This window comes from Gouania willdenowi, chromosome 17 (genome assembly GCF_900634775.1).
Source record: "Gouania willdenowi chromosome 17, fGouWil2.1, whole genome shotgun sequence".
In the NCBI taxonomy this organism is placed as follows: domain Eukaryota; kingdom Metazoa; phylum Chordata; class Actinopteri; order Blenniiformes; family Gobiesocidae; genus Gouania; species Gouania willdenowi.
In genome coordinates, this window is record NC_041060.1 from 36,745,213 (window position 1) to 36,767,666 (window position 22,454).

A 22,454-nucleotide genomic window follows, 5' to 3' on the forward strand; every position below is an offset into this window, starting at 1 on the left:
CTGAGGATGGAGGGATGGAAAGTGCTTGGGCTCTGCCTTGGGTATTACGGACGATATCAAAGGGTTACAGGCTGCAGTTTGCGTCAATCCTTCCCCGTTTCACCGGCATTAATCACTCTCGGACCCACGGAGAGTCGGCCCGTGTGTTACAGAAGGTAACAATGGGATCCATCCCATCCTGAACCTGCGGGCCCTGAACATAAACCTCAGGAAATACAACTTCAAGATGCTTGCGCATTCCTTTCTAGTGTGGTGTGACAGGCCGATTGATTCACCTCTGTCGACTCAAAGATGCGTATTTGGCGGACAAGGTGCCTATGGGCATCGTTCCGTCCAGGAGGGTTGTCTCCACAGAAGCCAGCCTGACAGGCTGGGGTGAGACCCCCGAGGGCGAGTCTGTGAGGAGTCGCTTGGATGCGATCCTCCAGCGCGCTCACATAAATTACTTGGAACTGTCAGCAGTGTTCCTCTCACTGACCCACTTCCGTCCGTCTCTCAGGGGACATCATGGCCTGGTGATCTGAGGACCAAAAACACCATAGCGGTGGCATACATCAACCGTCAGGGCAGGTTATGCTCACGTCGGTTGCTGTCACTGGCACGCAGACTGATCCTGTAGAGTGTTTGGCATCGCATGTCCCGGGAATCATGAACGTGGGCGCCGACCTGTTATCCAGGCGCTTCAAGGGGGAATGGATGCTGCACCCGTAGGTGGTGCGGCATCTGTGGGCCCATTATGCTGCGCAGAGACCTGCTGTCACAGGGGAGGGGTGCAGTTTTCCACCAGCGTCTAGACCGTCTGGCACTGTGGGCTTGGCCCCTGAGTGATCCCCACCATACAGAGTACTCAAACCCCCTCCACTAGGCCTCTTTATGACTCTAGGTGGAGGTTGTTTGGGGGTGGTGCCTTCAGAGGAACCACTTCCCTTTGCAGTGCCCGGTGGGAGTGATTTTATCATTTCTGCAGGACCTGATTGACAAAAACAAAGCCTTTTCCACTGTGAAAGTGTATTTGGCGGCGATCGGCGACTGTCACGTTGGCTTTGGGCATAAGTCGGCCAGTCAGCACCCGTTCATCTGCCGGTTTATGAAGGGAACACGTAGGCTCCTCCCCATGTCCAGACCACTGGTACCACCATGAGATCTGGCTGTGGTTTTGGACGGACTTAAACGTCCTCCTTTCGAACCACTGGAGGAGGCGGGCCTGAAGTTCACCTCTTTTAAGGCTGTCTTGTTACTGGCTCTGGGCTCGACCAAGAGGGTCAGTGACATCCATGCGCTCTTGGTTCAGACGTTGTGCGCTCAGCTTTTCCCAGATGATGCGAGGATCATCCTGGGACCCAACCCGGCCTTTGTGCCAAAAGTTGTGGGCTTGTGTTCTCCCATTAACCTTTTGGTCTTTTCTGCCTCACAGGGTGAGCAGCGGCTGAATGTGTTATGTCCAGTTTGTGCGATCTGCACTTATATGGATATGTCAATGGACCCCTGGGCCAATCCCCACAAGGGGAAGCCTGTTACTAAGCAATGCCTGTCACACTGGGTGGTGGAGGCTATTCTTTTGGCTTACTCATGTCAGGGCCTGCAGCCGAATACGGGTCTGCGTACACACTCCACTCATGGTCTTGTCACATCCTGGGCTTTGTTTAGGGGAGTGTCTGTTCAGGACATCTGTGCAGCGGCGAGTTGGACCTCGCCCCTCACGTTTGTTCGCTTTTACATGCTGGACGTTTACTGTCCTGATGTGATCAGACTTCTGCCCTTGAGGCTGGTACCACTTGATAAGCATGTCTGCACTGCGGGAGTTTCCATATCCCATAGTGAGACATCTCACAAAATATTAAGAAATAGAACTTTATGTATGTTATGTTATGTATATAACTCTGGTTCTATGAGTAATATGAGTGAGATGTCTCACCAGACTATCCTTCCTGCTCAATCGAGGAGAAGAGGTGCTTATTTTGTCTGTCAGTGTCCTCCTTTTATAGGAGGTGGGTCTCCCCCTAGTGGACGGACACACTTCACAGGCCAATCAGGATTAGATTTTAAAAAATGCTTCTGAGGAATGCAGACAGAGGTTGCATCCCATAGTGAGACATCTCACTTATATTACTCATAGAACCTGGGTTATATACATAACCTAAAGTTTTCTTCACTGCGAAACAAATTTATAGAAAAAGCTAAAAAGGGATTTAACATTTAAGGCTTCTGGAAACAATAGTTTTATTTCAGATGAAGACATAATGTAGACCTATTACATCAATAAATCAAAAATAATTTGATTGAAAATAAAATAATTGTCACTCGAACATTAGTTTTGATTTCTGCTGTAAACACTCTTATTGACATTCTTACTGTGATTTATTGTATTCTTGTGATGTCAGTGATTGGTTGACTCACAGTAAGAATGAAGTAAAAACACTTCTATGCATCTGTCTACAGGAATCCACATCCCACAATGCAATGCAACAAACATTTCTAACAATGTCAATATTAAAGCAATTGAAGTATCAAACGTCTTTACGTGTGTTTCCTACAAACAGATAAAATGGTGTTAATGTCCAGAGTTTCATTTTTAGAGCTCGTGCTCAATGATTATTTCAGAAGCAACTTTTCTAATTGATGATGTAATTAATATTGTAATTCCCAGTGTTTGGGAAAAATTACATTGCTTAGGGCCTGAGAATCCACCAAAGAAAGAGACACATTGAACAGTATTTCTTACAAAGCAGCCAATCAAATCAGTTGATTGAAGGATGGTAGAACTGAAGAAATGCCAGTGGAGGACTCCACGCAGTCACATAAAACCTCAAAGAGATCAAAGTGCAGAACTTCAAAAGAAGAGATCCAAGAACAGAACATCAAAACAAGAGATCAATAAACAGAGCGTGAGGTGGCCTAACGCTGCAGATAGGAATAAGTGAGAAACAGTGATGGGACGTAAGCTCAGGTTTGATCACCCTGTAGCTGGCCACCTTTGATGAGGGTGTCTAGTGTCAAGAAGGCAGAAACACCCCCTGATTCAAGGAACACTACTGATGATGTGTCCTTTCCATATCTGAGACACAGGTCCCACGCTATTATCACATAGTAAACCTCATGTTGACTACCATCTTTAGGCAGAAAAGATGATTTAACATCACGTCCCGTGTTTAATGATTGTTCTTCTGACATTAAAAACTGTGATGGGATCATGGTTAATATGATCTACCTGAACATGTTGACAAAATCCCTGTTAGAGGCTGGATGTTCTGTGTTCTAATATATTTGGATGGATAAACAGAGTGAGGCTGATTTATGATGCTGTGGTAGAGCTACTGATGGACTGTAATGGAACACAGTGTGAGTTTTATATTGGTCAGGGATAAAAGGTTCACATCAAATAAGTCATCATTATGTTTAGTCCAACATTTGATTTTCTATATAACCTAAATCTTTCAAAGAAATGTAGTGTTTGGTTTCAATATAAAAGAAGGACTTTGTAAGTCTGCAAAAACGCTTTCTATGATGAATAATAAGCTAAATAATAATAATAAGATAAAACAGACATAGGAAGCTCCGCCTCCAGCAGACTTTATGTGTCAGTGATGTCATCATGTGGTCGTTCACCCTGGAATCAAATATCACTGATAGAGCATTGCTGGGATGACTCAGCCTGTGTGTGTGTGTTCTTTGATGTGTGTGTGTCAATGGTTCAGTTATTAATACATTAATAAACTGGTATCATAGCTTTAATGAACCTTAGAATTAAAAAGTTTAAGTCCCAACTGACTCAAATAAAGAGTTGTTTCATAATATTTTGTGAGATGTCTCACTATGGGATACACACTCCCTGTAGCCCTCAGAAGCACTTTTCTCAATCTGCCAAGCCCTGATTGGCTGGAAAGAACTTTTTATCCACCGGGGACACTCCCACCCACTATTAAAGGGAGGGCGGATGTAGAGTTCCTCTTTCAAATATCTCTTGCACATCTCACATTCTTATTGGCTAAACTGTCCACAGGCGTTTTCCTACTGGTTTACCAGTCGCCGTGCACTGGTAAGTATAAAACGCATTGCGTGGACCACAACAGGTTGAGAAGCAACCAGCACTTACCTTGCTCTGCCCAGCCCCTGCTGTCGGTTCTCCTCCAGCGATGCCACTTCGGTGCACGGTCGTCGAGCGGCCTCTTGCTCCGGTACGACCCCGGTGACAGTCCCGCTGCTAGCTCTGTGCCACACGGCCAGAGCTCACGAACCCTAGCACATCTGCTGCTGTCCCAGATCACGGCTCTCAATGCCCCACAGGTCTGGAGAGCGTGGGTCTCTCTCCCGAGCCTTCACCACCGTGTAAGGCTTGGTTCCAGCTCCGTACTACAATACCCGAGCCCCCAAAATCCAGCTACCCAGCTGCCGTTCAAAACAGAGTCAACGCTGTCCCCGATGTCTCGGACGTCTGGCGCACGTTGTCGTGCATTCCTGCTAGCACCTGTGTTAGCCGTCATGTGGTAGCACAAAAGCTAATCCACCTGCTCTTCTTGCTTGCCTCAAGCGCCGATGGGAACTGAGGTTCCTCTCACCGAGGGGACGGGATGCACTGGGGCTCGCTGCACAGCGTTCGACGCACGCAGCCTCCGTCGTAGGCTGGGGCGTCTGATGTCCACCCGGGCCCTCCTTCTTCCTCCTCACGGCGCTTCTGCCTCAGAGAGTGAAGAGGACACGGCCCTTATGGACTCTGCTGCTGCCCGTGGCCTCAACTGGGGCTCTCAGTGGCCTGCTGCCTTTGTCGCCTCTCCGGAGGAGGCGGCTTCCACGCCTTCCTCCTCTCTCCCAAGCTTAGACACTGTGGGGCTGTGCAGGTGCGCTGTGGCGCCATCCCATTAGGTCCCGTTATGTCAGTAAGCTTCCCACCCCCGAGGACACACAGGGACAAACCCTCCCCGTTTTGCCGGAGCTGTTGCTGGAAGTAGCGCGTCCATGGAAGGACCGCCCCTTTGAGTGGAAAGTCTCATGTGACAGGCACCTTCACCCTCAACTGTGAGGGTATGGAGAGCCTTGGGCTGCTCAGAATGCCGACAGTGGAATTGCTGACTGCGGCTCACCAGTTGCCTCGCCAGCCTGTTCTGTTCTCCCCGGAGACCCATGCTTACCGGCCGGGACTGGCAGTCTTCAGTCAGACCTATCGGGCAGGGCGTACGCTGCAGCAGCACTCTCAGTGAGAGCTCTAAATGTCCTCTCCCTCCTCACGGCTTACCAAGCTGAACTGTGTGTGGATTTCGCTCAGTCTCAGGACCCAACGACAGTGGAGGAAATTTCATCTCTAGCAGGTGTGTGTCTCCACACCCAGCACCACTCTGTGCGGGCCTTGGGTAGCGTGATGAGCAACATGGTGCTTCAGGAACGAGCGCGTTGGCTCGACCTCACTAGGTTTTCTGACGCAGAAAACAGCCACATCCTTGATGCACCGGTGGTCCCAGATGGGATATTCGGCCCTAGCTTTTGTGCAGCGATGCTGCAGAAATGAAAAGAGAGATGATAAAAGCTCTCCGTCTGTGTCTTCCACGGAAGCCCCCGGTCCCTCCTCCGTCTCACGGAAGAGACCGTCTCAAACTGCTCCCCAGGGTCCACAGTTTAAGTCACCATGTCCGGCCGCTCCGCGATCCACCAGGCTGGCCGGCGGCCGCTGTTACGCCGGCACAGCCTTCTCGCCGTACGCAAACAAGGAGGAAGGAGAGGACAACCTGTTTGCTTTCCCCTCCCTCTGTGATGCAGCTGGATGTTCCTCGTTCCCCAGCTCAACCTGTTACGCTTTCACGCGCGCATCCATGGGCTCCTCACAGCCCATCCTCCCTACCATCAAGGCACGGTCCCCGGACGGTTGGGAGAGGACATATTTCAAGGGAAGTTTGGCTCACACCCCCCTCTTCATGTCCACAAGCAGGCATCCACACACATATTCAAATAAAGATGTGTACATTGCCCAAGCACCCCGGCTTTCAGCATGTGAAAAAAGAATCCTCTACTATAAGCAGCGTGGTAACGGTACCTGCTGTTTCCACTCGGCGGGAGGCCTTGACCTTCTCCGGGTTGGAGGCTGCGGCGTTCCCGTTACCACGCTGTCCCTGGGAACAAGCAGTACTATAATAGTACTATAATAATTAATTATTTAAATTAATAATGATTATTATTGGTTGGAGGTTATATTTCATAATATAGTGAGACACCTCACTCATATTACTCATATTTATGCTGTCAAAGGTCAACACTACAAGAAGTGCAATCTTTATTAGACAGCAATGCACTTTTTTTTTTTGTTATTGCAATTAAATAAATTGCATTATTTTATTGCATAATTGTGACCATCACCAGCCCTCCCTAAGGAAGGGTAAGAAACACTTTATTAAAGGGAGGATATAAAAAGAGAGATCAGTGTTACACCTAGGTGAGGGGGTGGGGGGGGGAGGTGGAGTGAGTGGTAATACCTGAAACAGGTATTTTGGGATCAACGTGTCTAAAGTTAAGCCCACTACAAGTTTTATCCCACAGTCCAAGGCATGCTAGTGCATCGTAGACCGATGTAGGTGCAAGATACTGCCACTGTAAACCCAAGCGCTGCCCCGGACTCGAGGACGCAGCCAGAATAGCAGAAAGAGCGGGGGCCAGGGAGCCCAGGCAACCCCCTCCAGCCGAGCAGCCCCCCAGACGCCCCAAGACACCAAGCCGAGAGGCAGCCACCGCCCCCCACATACACACCCGAGAAAGCACCTAGAAGCCGAGGAGCCGGCGCATTCCGCCACTGCCCCCAACCCCAAGGCCCCCCACCCCCGCACCCAATCCCCCCGAGGGGAGGGCCCAGAGAGCCCCACGCCCGAGACCCCAGCAGAGGGGCCAAGGCCCACGCCCAGCAGACGGCCAGAGCTGCGACGAACGGGCAGCCGGAGGGCACCCGTCAGTGGGCCCAGAGCCAGCAGGAACCGGGTCCCAGGCCAGAAGGACCCAGAATAGAAGAAGCACCGGGAGCAGCACGCCTGAAGAAAAGGACCAGGCGGTACTTTGGGTACTGCCCAAGCAGAGGCCACCCCACGCCGTACCCACTGGTTTGCAGGAGTGCGGCCCACACCACCCATCCCGGAAGACCCCCGCCAGGACCGGCCAAGCCAGCCGGCTAAGACCGCCGGTCCCCAAGAGCACCCCCCCCCCGGGACCGGGAACCCCCAGGGGCGAGACCCCGGGTGAAGCCCCCCGGGGAGCAGCACCCCCCCCCCCCCCCCCCAAAACCCAGCCCATGAACCAGCCACAGTCAAGCAGGACCGCACAGCCCCAGACGGCGCAAGGACAGAACCGGAGTTATTTACATAACCTAGAGATCTTAAGCATCCTCTCCCTGAGCCACTGGGGGAAGCTTGCCTTAGGGTTGCTTCCCTGTGTGCTGTGTGCTTCAGCTAAGTGGGTTAGTAACATCCGTGGGCTCTCGGTTCACCCATCATAAGCTCAGCTCTTCCCGGGCGATGCTAGGATTATTTTGGAGCCCAACTCGATCTTTGTGTCGACGGTGGTGGACTCTTCATCTCCCTTTGACCTGTTAGCCTTCCTGCCTCGCATGATGGGCAGCGGTCTAATTTGTCGTGTTCAGTCCGTGCATTGCGCATGTACTTGGACATGTAGGGGGCCTCAGGAGGAGCCTGTTGCTAAGCAGCACCTGTCACAGGTGTTGCTTATGGGGTGATGGGGGCCGTTGCTTTGGCAATAGCTTCCCATTACCAGGAACAATGGGGATCATTGTTTTGGCCTACGAGGGTTGGGGTCTGCGGCTGCCTGAGGGGCCGCACGCACACTCGATGTCCCGCCACGTCCTGGGCCTTGTTCAGGGGAGTGTCTGTTCAGGACATTTGTGCAGCGGAGAGTTGGTCCTCGCCCCTCACGTTTGTCCGGGTTTACATGCTGGACTATTTGCTGTTCTGATGTACAACGGACTCTGCCTTGCGGGCAGATTTTTTTGCTCGATAAGCATGTCTGCACTACGGGAGCTGCCATATTATAATGCATCAATTTTATATAGCGCTTTTTCACAGACACTCAAAGACACTTTACAGAATTAGGGGTTATTCTTTCGCCCCACACTTAGTGGTGGTAAACTACGATTGTAGCCACAGCTGCCCTGGGGCAGACTGACGAAAGCGAGGCTGTCATAGTGTGCCATCGGTCCCTCCCACTACCACCAACATTCACTCACACACTACATTCATACTGGGCAATGTGGGTGAAGTGCCTTGCCCAAGGACACAATGTGGCCCCTGGAATTCTCAGTGGTCTCCCATCCAACTACTAACAAGGTCCAGACCTGCTTAGCTTCCGAGATCTAACGGGATTGGACAATGACAGGTTGGTATGGCCATAGTGAGACAACTAACGTAATATCATGAAATATAACGTTAGGCTATGTACATACCCCGGTTCTATAAGTAATATGAGTGAGATGTCCCACCAGACAACCCTTCTTTCTCAAATGAGTGAGAAGAGGTGCTTCTGAGTGCTACATGGAGTGTGTATCCCATAGTGAGACATCTCACTCATATTACTCATAGAACAATAACATCAGTACAATTCATTTTAATTGTAGACAAAGATCATCAATAAATCAAAATAAATAAAAAAAAATCTGAGACTTTGATCTGATCAGATTTTGGTAATCAGTTTGATCAACTCCAGAAAAAAATGGAAAAAAAGGTTCTGAAATGTGATCTGATTGTTTTAATCTATACAAAAACTTCAGTTTGTGTTAAAAACATTGATCACTTTGATCCCAACAAACAGGATAGGTTTACAGACTGAATATGAGACAGAAAACAATGAAATAATAAATCATTTAGTGATGATAATCTTGTTTAACCATTAAAGTATAGAAGAAGAAGTTAAATTAAACCATCTTTTCCTCCACTCACACTAGAACTAAACACTGTGCAGTCTGTATTTTGTTGATCAGGATGATCAATCCAGTGCTAATGTGGATTATTTTAACAAACCAAAGGCTGACGTGACGAACAGGAGGAGAACCTGCAATAACAGTGACAGGTCCACATTACAGATCCATTTGTTTAAGAGCTCCTCAGATTGATCTATTAATTGTTAATGTGAAACATTTCCCAAACGTCCATTGATCCATTCAAATGTGCAGGTCATCATTTCTTCTTCCATCCATCACACCTTCATCTGTACTCTCATTACATATGTAACGACACCGTACAGAGGTTAAAGGTCACGCTCTTTACCAAAGATCAGCTTCAAACAACTTCTAAACAAGTTGGGCCTTAGATTTCTGTGAAAAAACAGAATTCACAATCTGAACAATATCACACATTCACACTGTTTTAAACCATGAATCAGGTGATTGAATGTCTAGAAAGTTTAACAGACAAATGTGTGTTATGGTTCCAGTAGTGATCATGTTATCCTGTGACTGTAAATGAATGAAGTGTGTTTTTAATGTATTCTGACTACATGAAAAGGCTCTGGTTTATCTGATGGTGTATTAGCTAGGGATGTAACGATTAATCGTAAGGCAGTTAAAAATCGATTCATAGGTACCACGGTTCACATCGATGCTCTGAAAATTTAATCGCAGTACTTTTTTTAAACAGCAGAGGGCGCAATATATTAATCCTTCCAGAAGCGGACATGACGGGCGGAATCTGCTACTATTTTCTTTCTGGCCGTCATTTACTGTTAAACATGTTCATAAATGATTCTTTACTCCTTTAGCACTGAAAGAATATTTGTAATATTACGTGAATATCTGTAAAAGTCATGTTTTTCTATTAGCTCTGTCTGCTAGCATAGCTTCTCTTCTTCACTGGTGGAATAACTGCATGCCAACCGACCACTGGGTTACCAGCGCCCTCTGCTGGTCTAAACAAATATCTGACGTAAATACAGTAAAATGACTGTTTTTTTTTGTTTTTTTTTAAAGTCCAATTGTTAAGGCACAAAATAAATTTTCAGTTGCACTTTTAAAAAGAAAAAAAACTATTATGCAGTTTTGAATTGTTTACTATAGAATCAGAATTTAAATTAATAGGCTTCTTCTTCATTTGTATTATTCCTTTATTTATTTCATTCAAGATTTATTTTTAGTTAAATTGCATCAGTTTGAATAGTTTATCAAGGGATTATTTTGATAATGAAAAATAAAAGGACAATAGTACAGTATTTTCCCCAAAAAAAATAAAGGAATATTTTTCAGTCATTTGTCAACATTCCCATTTTGTAAAATAAATCGTGAGAAAATCGTATCGTGAACCTAGTATCGTGAATCGAATCGTATCGGGAGTTGAGTGAATCGTTACATCCCTATTATTAGCTGAACTGGTGATCAGTTTACCTGGTGACACGTCTCCAATCACACACTGCAGAGTTTACAGATAAACGTGAGGTTGGAGGTCATTAAAAGGTTTCATTAATAATCATGTTTATGGATCATATCACACGTTTCTATGACTTTAAGATTTCCACGTTAACAGAACCATGGAGTCACCCCCCCCCCCCCCCCACCTCCGTCCTAAACTACAAAACACAGACTAAGACTGAATAAAAACTACCGACTCATCCCTGACTCCTAAACACAGAGCTACCAGTTCTTGTTACTTTGATGTGTGTATGAAGCTCCGCCCCTTTCTGGTGAACAAAGAGGGAGGGGCTTCACCTGCTTAGAGTGTTTGAACAACATCTCATCAGAGCTACAGATGATCTGTGGATAAAGTTAGACCATTGATGCAGGGATTGTAGAGTCTGAAACATCATAGATCGATATTCTGCCCCTAGTGGTGAAATAACTGATTCAATTTTGTCTAATCGTTACAATGTGGAATGATGACATCACAATGACGAGGGAGGAGGGGGTAGGGTGGAGTTTAGGTTGTAATCAGGAGCAATGGAAGAGCTGTGCTCCATGTTCACAGCCTCACCCTGTCCACCTTTGTAACCATGGGAACAGCACAGGCTCTGCTGGGGTGGCTTTGTTGATGCAGAGGGGGCGGAGCTACACAGTGACAGCAGCTTTGCTTTGCACACACAAACACACACACACACACACACACACACAATGTCACCTGATCAGCAGGAACATTACAACCTCATCACTCAGACCATGATTGATAGACACGCCCACTGTCGTCTGAGATCCAATAGCAGCCATGCTTCATCATCATCATCATCATCATCATCATCATCATCATCACCATCATCATCACCATCATCTTCATCATCATCATCATCATCATCATCATCATCATCATCATCATCATCATCACCATCATCTTCATCATCATCATCATCATCATCATCATCATCATCATCATCATCATCACCATCATCATCATTATCTCATCATCATCATCATCATCATCATCATCATCATCATCATCATCATCACCATCATCATCATCATCATTATCTCATCATCATCATCATCATCATCATCATCATCATCATCATCATCATCATCATTATCTCATCATCATCATCATCATCATCATCATCATCATCATCATCATCATCATCTCATCATCATCATCATCACCATCATCATCATCATCATCATCATCATCATCATCATCTCATCATCATCATCATCACCATCATCATCATCATCATCATCATCATCATCATCATTATCTCATCATCATCATCATCATCATCATCATCATCATCATCATCATCATCATCTCATCATCATCATCATCACCATCATCATCATCATCATCATCATCATCATCATCATCCTCATCTTCATCATCATCATCATCTTCATCATCATCATCATCATCATCATCATCATCATCATCATCATCATCACCATCATCATCATCATCATCATCATCATCATCATCATCATCCTCATCTTCATCATCATCATCATCTTCATCATCATCATCATCATCATCATCATCATCATCATCATCATCATCAGCAGCTTTTTAAAGAACCTATTGTGGTTCAAAGAGTTTGTGCGCACGCACATAGAATGCTACAGATGTTAGCATAAACAGGTCAGGATGCTAGAGACATTAGCAACAGCAGGTCAGGTCAAAAGCACGTTATTATTCTCATTATTCTTATATAATATATTTATATATTATTATAATGTACAGTAGTCCCTTGTTTATCGCGGAGGTTACGTTCTAAAAATAACCTGCAATAGGAGCAGTCAGCTTTATTTTTTACTATTATTATACATGTTTTAAGGCTGTAAAACCACATTTCTCTCTTGTTTAAACAAGTTCAAACCTTTATAGATTTTAAAACATAAACCTGTTTACAAACATACTACAGAGTCACACTGTTAGTGATCAGATATTGATGCTGAACGCATTCAGAGTCTTTGATGATGATGACGTCACGTTAACACAGACACTGGTCTGTTCATCCATTCAACCACGTGTGACCACATGGAGCTGTAGGACACGCCATTTAGAACCAGGACTAGGAAGGATGAGGTGTGGAGGAGAATCAGTGAGGAGGTGGTAGTAGCACTGAGCTAGGTTAGCATTAGCTGCTAATCACACCGGCTTTTTTCACTGGTGGTTTATGTTTGAGAGGAAAAAAAGGAGCACCGCTCCTCACTACAGCAGACAGTGAAACTCACCACGTTGGATGTGTCGCTGGTGGGTGAACGCAGCATTATCCAATCAGGACACAATGCGATATAGCAAGTGACTACTGTATACTTAATATTCTTATATATTATATGTTATTATTATATAATGAGAGCAGGCCCAGTGCTTTTTAAGGTCAATAACACTGTTCATCGTTCTATAATGGAGTGTGGGAAATGCTAATCTAATAATGCTAAAGCTCATTGTTAGCATAGCTCAGGGGTGCTTACCGTGTTTGTGTGTGTTTATGGTTAGTGTTGTTTAATGTAGGTGTTAGTGGCAGGTAGGGATGTAACGGTTACCGGTATCACGTAAACCACGGTAAAATTCACCGACGGTGAAGGTTACGTTTATGTTTTAATTACCATGGTAACCGCCGCGGTCGATAACCACGATGTGGAAAACGTGTGAGATAGTGTATCAGTGTCCCTACGCATGCACAGCGTACAACGTGCACTTCTTATGTTGTGAAGAAAACATGGCAGAGGGAGAATGTGATACTAGCGACCCTCAAGGTATTTTTTAGTGTTTCTCACACACACACACACACACACACACACACACTTCTTTAACCTGTTATTTACAGTCAACTGTAACCTACTTGTTAACACCCCCATCCTTCAGAAACCACTGTTAACATCACTATAATGCTGAATCAGCATCTATCACACTCCTCCAGGACGTGACGTCATCAATATCAACCATGAGGTCTGAAGGTAGGTTTCCTATGATGACGTTATAAAAGACTTAAATAAAATAATTTAAAAACGCTGATATGTTTTTTTCTTTGAAGTTCGAAACAATAATTATTCTTTTCATTTGGGTGTTTAGACTTTTTATAAACAATTACATTTACCACTTTATAAATACTATTCAGATTTATTTAGTTGAGTGTTTTTATTTTTTCTATTTATATTTGATTTCATGTTTAAATTGTTCATTGTGTTTCTCTGTAGAATAGTTAGTGTATTTGATGAATCATTTATGCAAATAAATAATTATTGACTTATTTAAAATAGTCATTTATGAATACATTTAAAATCAGGCTTTATTTATCTTCCATTACAGTGGCTTTACATACATCAGATGGTGAACAGAGTTAATGTTATTTAAAACTCTGAAGATCAGTTATTAAATGATCTTATTCACAGACGAGAAAATGTTATTCATTTGGTTCATAATAAAACATGATCTTGCTTTTGTGTCCTTAACTCAACATATTCATAGTAAAGAATGAGAACACGTACAGTATGTGTTATTTATCAGATAAAGTACCACAGAAGAAGAGATTATAAATGATTTATAAACTGCTTTCAAAGTAAAAGCTTCCAGATAAAAAGGTTCATAAATGATATGATATAGAATATGATATATGATATATCAATGGGTTTAGAACCTATTTTTAAGCACAAATTTCTGTTGATGCCAGAGACATATTCTTTATCTAGAAGAATAAGTTTTTTAATATTTGGTAAATGGACATGATTTTATATAGATCTTTATCACCACATATCAGCTCATTCACCAGTGGGACAGGACTGACTTGCTCAAGGACACTTCGACACATAGTCAGGTACTGGGATCGAACCCCCAACCTCTCGATCAGACCCTCTACCACCTGATCCACGGTATATCTGTGTTTACTCAAGCAGTCAGAATTAGTGACCACGTGACAAGATGCATTTTATTTAAACTACAGTTATATTTGAGAGTGAAAGTATAAGATACAGTTGTTTGTGATTTTGTGTGGTATTTTACTTTGAAAAATGTGAAATGTAATTTTAATCAGTCAGTTAAACAAAACAATTACTAGACATTACGGGCGACCCCATTTCATTTCCAGGGGACCCCACATGGGGTCACGACCCCAGGGTTGGAAAAATCAGAGGAGCAGATAATAATAAAGCTCAGTGTTCATCAATCAATCAATCAATCAATCCATCAATCCATCAATCAATCAATCAATCAATCAATCAATCAACGAGCGGAGCTTCTTACGTCCTCGTCCTCCTTCCTGCGGTGCTGCTTCTTCTGGTCCTGGTTCTGGTCCTTGTGGTGTAGCGGGTGCAGGCTACGGCCCCCCGGCTCCTCCTCCCTCCCCTGGCCCCCCAGCAGGAGGCTGGTCTCGGGGGGCAGAGGGAAGGAGTGAGAGGTGCTGATGGTTCCGCTCAGTCTCTGGTACAGAGAGGAAGACATCATGGATGTACCGGAACACTGTGTGTGTGTGTGTGTGTGTGTGTGTGTGTGTGTGTGTGTGTGTGTGTGTGTGTGTGTGTCCAAACGCGCACGCTCTTCCTTTGTAGATCCTGATCTCCTCAGTATTCCGTGCACGTCGCGCTGCTCCACATATTGATCCTCCAGCTGCACAGGGAGCACACACACATGTTGTACTCTGCACACACGCGCACAAGTCCTCAGCTCGGCTCAAGTGTGTGTGTGTGTGTGTGTGTGTGTGTGTGTGTGTGTGTGTGTGTGTGTGTGTGTGTGTGTGTGTGTGTGTGTGTGTGCGCGTGTGTGTGTGTGTGTGTGTGTGTGTGCGCGTGTGTGTGTGTGTGTGTGTGTGTGTGTGTGTGTGTGTGTGTGTGTGTGAGATGAAAAACACGTTTTTGGAATTAAATTAAAGTTTTTTTAACCAAACCAAATTAAATCACCAATAATCTGAGCCAATATTTTAAAATTCCAGAGCCTGGACAAAAAAAATAATAATTTTCTATGAATTGATTAAAAAAAAGTGATAATGCGTGACAAACTATTGCAGGAGAGAGAGAGAGAAAGAGGCATATGATCAAATATTGTAAATAAATCCGGTTACTGTACATTGATGACTGGCTACAGGAAAACATTTTAGATCTAAGTTCAGCCTTTGATGTTTTAGATCATAAGATTTAGTTAAATTAATTGATACGTGCTACAGAGATGCTACAGATGTGCTACAGATGTGCTACACACATGCTACAGAGATGCTACAGATGTGCTACAGATGTGCTACACACATGCTACAGATGTGCTACACACATGCTACAGAGATGCTACAGATGTGCTACAGATGTGCTACACACATGCTACAGAGATGCTACAGATGTGCTACAGATGTGCTACACACATGCTACAGATGTGCTACACACATGCTACAGAGATGCTACAGATGTGCTACAGATGTGCTACACACATGCAATAGATGTGCTAAACACTTGCTACAGATGTGCTACAGATGTGCTACACACATGTTACAGAGGTGCTACAGATGTGCTACACACATGCTACAGATGTGCTACAGATGTGCTACACACATGCTACAGAGATGCTACAGATGTGCTACACACATGCAATAGATGTGCTAAACACTTGCTACAGATGTGCTACAGATGTGCTACAGACGACATGATAAAGTCCCAGGTGTGACTAAATGTAATACACTCTGTTTGGTCTTGGATTCATTCTTCATCTCTTTTTTATAGAAAGTTTGAATCAGCTCAGTGTTTAGCATTAGCTCAGTGTTTAGCATTAGCGCTAGCTCAGTGGGAGGTAGATGTGATACTCTATGAACACAGAGAAGGGGGAGGAGTCAAAGCTGTGAGAATAAAGGATCACAGCAGAAACTAAAACATGACATAGTTTTAAAAAGCCATCAGCGTAAAATACACAGGGATTAAATCCATGCTAATGCTAATGCTAACCATTGCAATTTGTTTCATCATCTGCATAACAACAAACACTGGACAACATCAAGCATCGAATAATTCATGTTTAATAATATAATGAAGAAGAAGAAGAAGCTCATCACTTGTGTTGAGTAGAAACTACGATGTGTCACGTCTCATTAGCAGTTTCTTGTTTGTTTGTTTATTTATTTGTTTCAGTTTAACAAAAATATTCAAACATAAATCACAATTTAAAAATATATATAACAAGACTGAAACAGACAGAAGCAAAAAGCTTAAATGCCCAACATACTGTAAATAATATTAAAGTAAATTAAATAGAAAAACATACACATGTTCTTTCTTTTATAGACAACATTTAACTAATGCCAAAAAGCACAAATATAAATCTACTGCTTCACATAACTCTAAAATATATTGTGACATTTTCTTTTTGAAATTAAATTTTTCATTTTTATTTCTTTATCAACAGAATTCCAAAAAATTAACCCTAGAACAGACACAGACATCTTTGTTTAACCACTAATCTTGTTTTCTGTAAAATAAACATAAATTGATCTTAGTCTGTATTTGTTGGTCTGTAGTAAGAATTATTTTAACGCCTTCTGGAAGAATATTTATTATAGCTTTGAACATTATTTGTGTTATTTTATAATAAACAATATCTTTAAATTTCATAAGTTTTGATTTAACAAATAATGGATGTGTGTGGTCATAATATCCTGCTTTGTTTATCAATCGCCTTTTTATGCAATAAAACAATATCATTGATTATGTTTTATTGTTTTTGTTTCGTGCACCAACTACCAAGACAAATTCCTTGTACTGTCCTTAAAACTGTACTTGGCCATTAAACATTTCTGATTGTGATTCTTTCAAAGTTCTACACAGTACGTCACATAGAACAGTATCAAAGTATCATCAGTTGTAAGCAAGGAATTGTAATTAAGTAAATATTTTGTTTTGTATAACACACCAATGTTTTTTTGAGATTTTTGTGTTTATATAATTTATGTGTTTCCTCAAAGATCATTTATAGATAATTATGACTCCCAAGAACTTGGTATGAAAGACGCTCAATTTTATCTCCATTTATTTCAAGTATGATTTCTTCATTTTTGGTTCCAAACATCAGCGTCTTCTCCTCGTTCTTCTCTCTCTGTTTCAGGTGAAGCTGATGATGTCACTTCCTGATCTGTGGTTCACAGTTCAACTAGTCTGGAACATTCTGATGTTCTATCTCTCTATCCTGTTCTGTTCACTAACCCCAACCAGGCCACGCAGATGGCTGCCACCTCTGAACCTGGTTCTCACAGTTGAATTGAATTGTTTTCAGTGTGCTGCCCTCTGCTGGAATTATTATCCTTCTGTCTTTGAAGATGTCATGAAAAACTTTCTCTGATCAGTTAATGATCAAACCACGTTGGGAGGTTCCAGTAAACAATACTGTATGTGATGAGTTCAAAGCCCCTCCTCCTCAGGCTGATTCCACATGGACACACAGCTCTGACAGCAGGGGGCGCAATAACTCCACATATATAGGAAACATCTGAGTTACATTGTGACTTTATTATAAACAGGAAAAAACAAACTCACGTTTTTTCTGATTATCTACAGCTTTTAAACTTTAAAAAAACATTTAAAATTTTACATCTTCAAAAAGATTCCGTGTGTGTGTGTGTGTGTGTGTGTGTGTGTGTGTGTGTGTGTGTGTGTGTGTGTGTGTGTGTGTGTGTGTGTACTCTTACCTGTTCTCCATGTGTGGATGGATCTCTGTAGTTTCCAGCTCCTGCTGATGAGTTCATGTTCCCAACGCGCACGAAGCTCCAATCAGTCACTGGACATGGATTTACTGTGTGTCCTTCTGATGTGGTGACACCTGAGTACACACACACACACACACACACACACACACACACACACACACACACACACACACACACACACACACACACGCACACACACACACACACACACGCACACACACACACACACACACACACACACGCACACACACACACACACACACACGCACGCACACACACGCACACACACTATAACTATTAGTTAGTTATAGTTATAGTTATAGTTGTAGTTATAGTTATAGCTGTAGTTATAGTTGTAGTTGTAGTTGTAGTTGTAGTTGTAGTTATAGTTGTAGTTATAGTTATAGTTATAGTTATAGTTATAGCTGTAGTTATAGTTGTAGTTATAGTTATAGTTATAGCTGTAGTTATAGTTGTAGTTGTAGTTGTAGTTGTAGTTATAGTTGTAGTTATAGTTATAGTTATAGTTATAGCTGTAGTTATAGTTGTAGTTATAGTTATAGTTATAGTTATAGTTATAGTTATAGCTGTAGTTATAGTTGTAGTTATAGTTATAGTTATAGTTATAGCTGTAGTTATAGTTGTAGTTGTAGTTGTAGTTATAGTTATAGCTGTAGTTATAGTTATAGCTGTAGTTATAGTTATAGCTGTAGTTATAGTTGTAGTTGTAGTTGTAGTTGTAGTTATAGTTGTAGTTATAGTTATAGTTATAGTTATAGCTGTAGTTATAGTTGTAGTTGTAGTTATAGTTATAGCTGTAGTTATAGTTGTAGTTGTAGTTGTAGTTATAGTTGTATTTCTGTAGTTATAGTTATAGCTGTAGTTTTTAGTTGTAGTTATAGTTATAGTTATAGTATTATAGCTTGTTTGTAGTTGTTTGTAGTTATAGTTTGTAGTTGTAGTTGTAGTTATAGTTATAGCTGTAGTTGTTATAGTTATCGCTAGTTATAGTTATAGCTTGTAGTATCTTGTGTTGTAGTTTGTAGTTTATAGTTGTAGTTTGCAGTTTAGTTATAGTTATGTATAGCTGTAGTTATAGTTGTAGTTATAGTTATCGTTATGTTATAGTTATAGTTATAGCTGTAGTTATAGTTATAGCTGTAGTTATAGTTGTAGTTGTAGTTTGTAGTTGTAGTTATGTTGTAGTTATAGTTATAGTTATAGTTATAGCTTGTAGTTATATTGTTAGTTGTATTGTAGTTATAGTTATAGCTGTAGTTTCTAGTATAGCTGTAGTTGTAGTTATAGCTGTAGTTATAGTTGTAGTTGTAGTTATAGTTGTAGTTGTAGTTATAGTTATAGTTATAGTTGTAGTTATAGTTATAGTTATAGTTATAGTTATAGTTATAGTTATAGTTATAGTTGTAGTTATAGTTGTAGTTATAGTTATAGTTATAGTTATAGCTGTAGTTATAGTTGTAGTTATAGTTATAGTTATAGTTATAGTTATAGCTGTAGTTATAGTTGTAGTTATAGTTATAGTTATAGTTATAGCTGTAGTTATAGTTGTAGTTGTAGTTGTAGTTATAGTTATAGTTATAGTTATAGCTGTAGTTATAGTTGTAGTTGTAGTTGTAGTTATAGTTGTAGTTGTAGTTGTAGTTGTAGTTATAGTTATAGTTATAGATATAGTTGTAGTTGTAGTTGTAGTTGTAGTTGTAGTTATAGTTGTAGTTATAGTTATAGTTATAGTTATAGCTGTAGTTATAGTTGTAGTTGTAGTTGTAGTTATAGTTGTAGTTATAGTTATAGTTATAGTTATAGCTGTAGTTATAGTTGTAGTTATAGTTATAGTTATAGTTATAGCTGTAGTTATAGTTGTAGTTGTAGTTGTAGTTATAGTTGTAGTTGTAGTTGTAGTTGTAGTTATAGTTATAGTTATAGATATAGTTGTAGTTGTAGTTGTAGTTGTAGTTGTAGATATAGTTGTAGTTGTAGTTGTAGTTGTAGTTGTAGTTGTAGTTATAGTTATAGTTGTAGTTGTAGTTGTAGTTGTAGTTGTAGTTATAGTTGTAGTTATAGTTATAGTTATAGTTATAGCTGTAGTTATAGTTGTAGTTATAGTTATAGTTATAGTTATAGCTGTAGTTATAGTTGTAGTTGTAGTTGTAGTTATAGTTATAGTTGTAGTTGTAGTTGTAGTTGTAGTTGTAGTTGTAGTTATAGTTATAGTTATAGATATAGTTATAGTTATAGTTATAGATATAGATATAGTTATAGTTATAGTTATAGTTGTAGTTGTAGTTGTAGTTGTAGTTGTAGTTATAGATATAGTTGTAGTTTGTAGTTGTAGTTGTAGTTGTAGTTGTAGTTGTCGTTGTAGTTGTAGTTGTAGTTGTAGTTATAGTTGTAGTTGTAGTTGTAGTTGTAGTTGTAGTTGTAGTTATAGCTATAGATATAGTTATAGTTATAGTTATAGTTATAGTTGTAGTTGTAGTTGTAGTTATAGCTATAGATATAGTTATAGTTATAGTTATAGTTATAGATATAGTTGTAGTTATAGTTATAGTTATAGTTGTAGTTGTAGTTGTAGTTGTAGTTATAGTTGTAGTTGTAGTTATAGTTATAGTTATAGTTATAGATATAGTTATAGTTACAGTTACAATCATAGATATAGTTATAGTTACAGTCATAGTTATAGTTATAGTTATAGTTATAGTTATAGTTATAGTTATAATCATAGTTATAGTTATAGTTATAGTTATAGAGTTATAGTTATAGTTATAGTTATAGTTATAGTTATAGTTGTAGTTATAGTTATAGTTATAGTTGTAGTTGTAGTTGTAGTTATAGTTATAGTTATAGTTGTAGTTATAGTTATAGTTATAGATATAGTTATAGTTATAGTTATAGTTGTAGTTATAGTTATAGTTATAGTTGTAGTTGTAGTTGTAGTTATAGTTATAGTTATAGTTGTAGTTATAGTTATAGTTATAGATATAGTTATAGTTATAGTTATAGTTGTAGTTGTAGTTATAGTTATAGTTATAGATATAGTTGTAGTTATCGTTATAGTTATAGTTATAGTTATAGTTATAGTTATAGATATAGTTATATTTATAGTTATAGTTATAGTTATAGTTATAGTTATAGTTGTTCATTCTATAACTTTAAACGTATCTGTTGCTCTGCAGGTCTCATTGTCCAAATGTGTCCAACTCACCATTTGATTATTATTCATTATTTTTACATTTGGTTCAACGTGTTAATGCAGAAATCATTTAAACAATAATCAATAATGCAGATGTTATGGTCAATTATTATATTCATCATCATATCGTCAAATGTATGTTCATGTGTACAATTTGTCATGTTTTAATACATGACGACTCCATTACTCTTTGCACTTTTGAACAGCTGAATCATGATTAAACAGTACAGATCGTATTATTCTCAGTGCAGCACAGTCTCTGCTCACATGCAGACATACACTGACGCACACACTTATCAAAGACAGATAAAGACTGGAGCAGAACCTTCTCATAACATCTTCATCATCCTCCAACAATTCCACTATGGGCATCTGACTCCCTCCCTTTTGTCTCTCACTGTTGGGACCTTTTCTTATCTGTATAAAACCTTAAGCTGAAACTGTTAGGGGGGGCGGCACTTCCTTTGGACGTCCGCCTGGACGGACGCTAATTTTGTTCCATCTTGTACCTTTTTTCTTTGTTTAGAATAAACTATTTTTATATAAAATCATCAATGCTTCTCCTGGACTCCATCATTCAACCAGAGCAATAAATCATGTCTTCAAATGAGGTCAACCGTAAATTCAGCCATAACACAGATTACAAATTAAAAGTTCATTTATTGGAGGCTTTTATCCAACACGACCAGTTAAAGTTAAAGAACTGATGGACCAGGATTAGAACCAGCAACCCTTTGATTACAAATCATTACAGATTTATGATAAATCCAGATTTCTTTTTAAAGCTAGTGGTTCCCAACCTGTGGTTTGTGGCCACAAAGACACAATAAATGTATTTTGTTTCATGTTCCAGTGATTTTATTTGAAATGAATGTTGTCTTCTTCATTTGACTAAATATTTACACGTGGAGATTAAAGTATAGATCACTAAAGTTCAGACGAGTCCCTCACCTCATCATGGCTTTAATGAGGAGGTTATTGATCCAGAACGTTCTATGGTTGTTCTCCAAACCTGAGCTGGAAACAAAGGAAGAAGCACTTTAATAACATTTCACTCTTTGTTTTGTAGTGAACGTTTATCTCACAAACTATAGAAACACTCGACATAAAAGAGCAGAAGATAGCAACCCTGGTGTTTCTCATGTACCCACTCAGACCAACCCTTCCACTGTCTCTCATGTTCTTCCAT

At 40.9% G+C, this 22,454-nt stretch overlaps 1 protein-coding gene across 4 annotated transcripts in view; it reads right to left on the reverse strand.

The window, feature by feature from the left end:
* LOC114478733 (dipeptidyl aminopeptidase-like protein 6) overlaps positions 1-22,235 on the reverse strand; it is a 133,846-nt gene extending 111,611 nt beyond the window's left edge. For 2 of the 4 annotated variants that reach the window (XM_028471929.1, XM_028471928.1), the window contains exons 1-3: positions 22,217-22,235; positions 18,037-18,167; positions 14,625-14,987 (exon numbers count right to left, since the gene is read on the reverse strand). In XM_028471929.1, the coding sequence (XP_028327730.1) occupies positions 14,625-14,987; positions 18,037-18,093 (420 nt within the window). In that variant the 5' untranslated portion in view covers positions 18,094-18,167; positions 22,217-22,235. Of the gene's footprint in view, positions 1-14,624; positions 15,050-18,036; positions 18,168-22,216 lie in introns of those variants that run through there. The other 2 variants (XM_028471931.1, XM_028471930.1) reach the window with 2 other exon arrangements.
* Between the last annotated feature and the right edge of the window lie 219 nt (positions 22,236-22,454).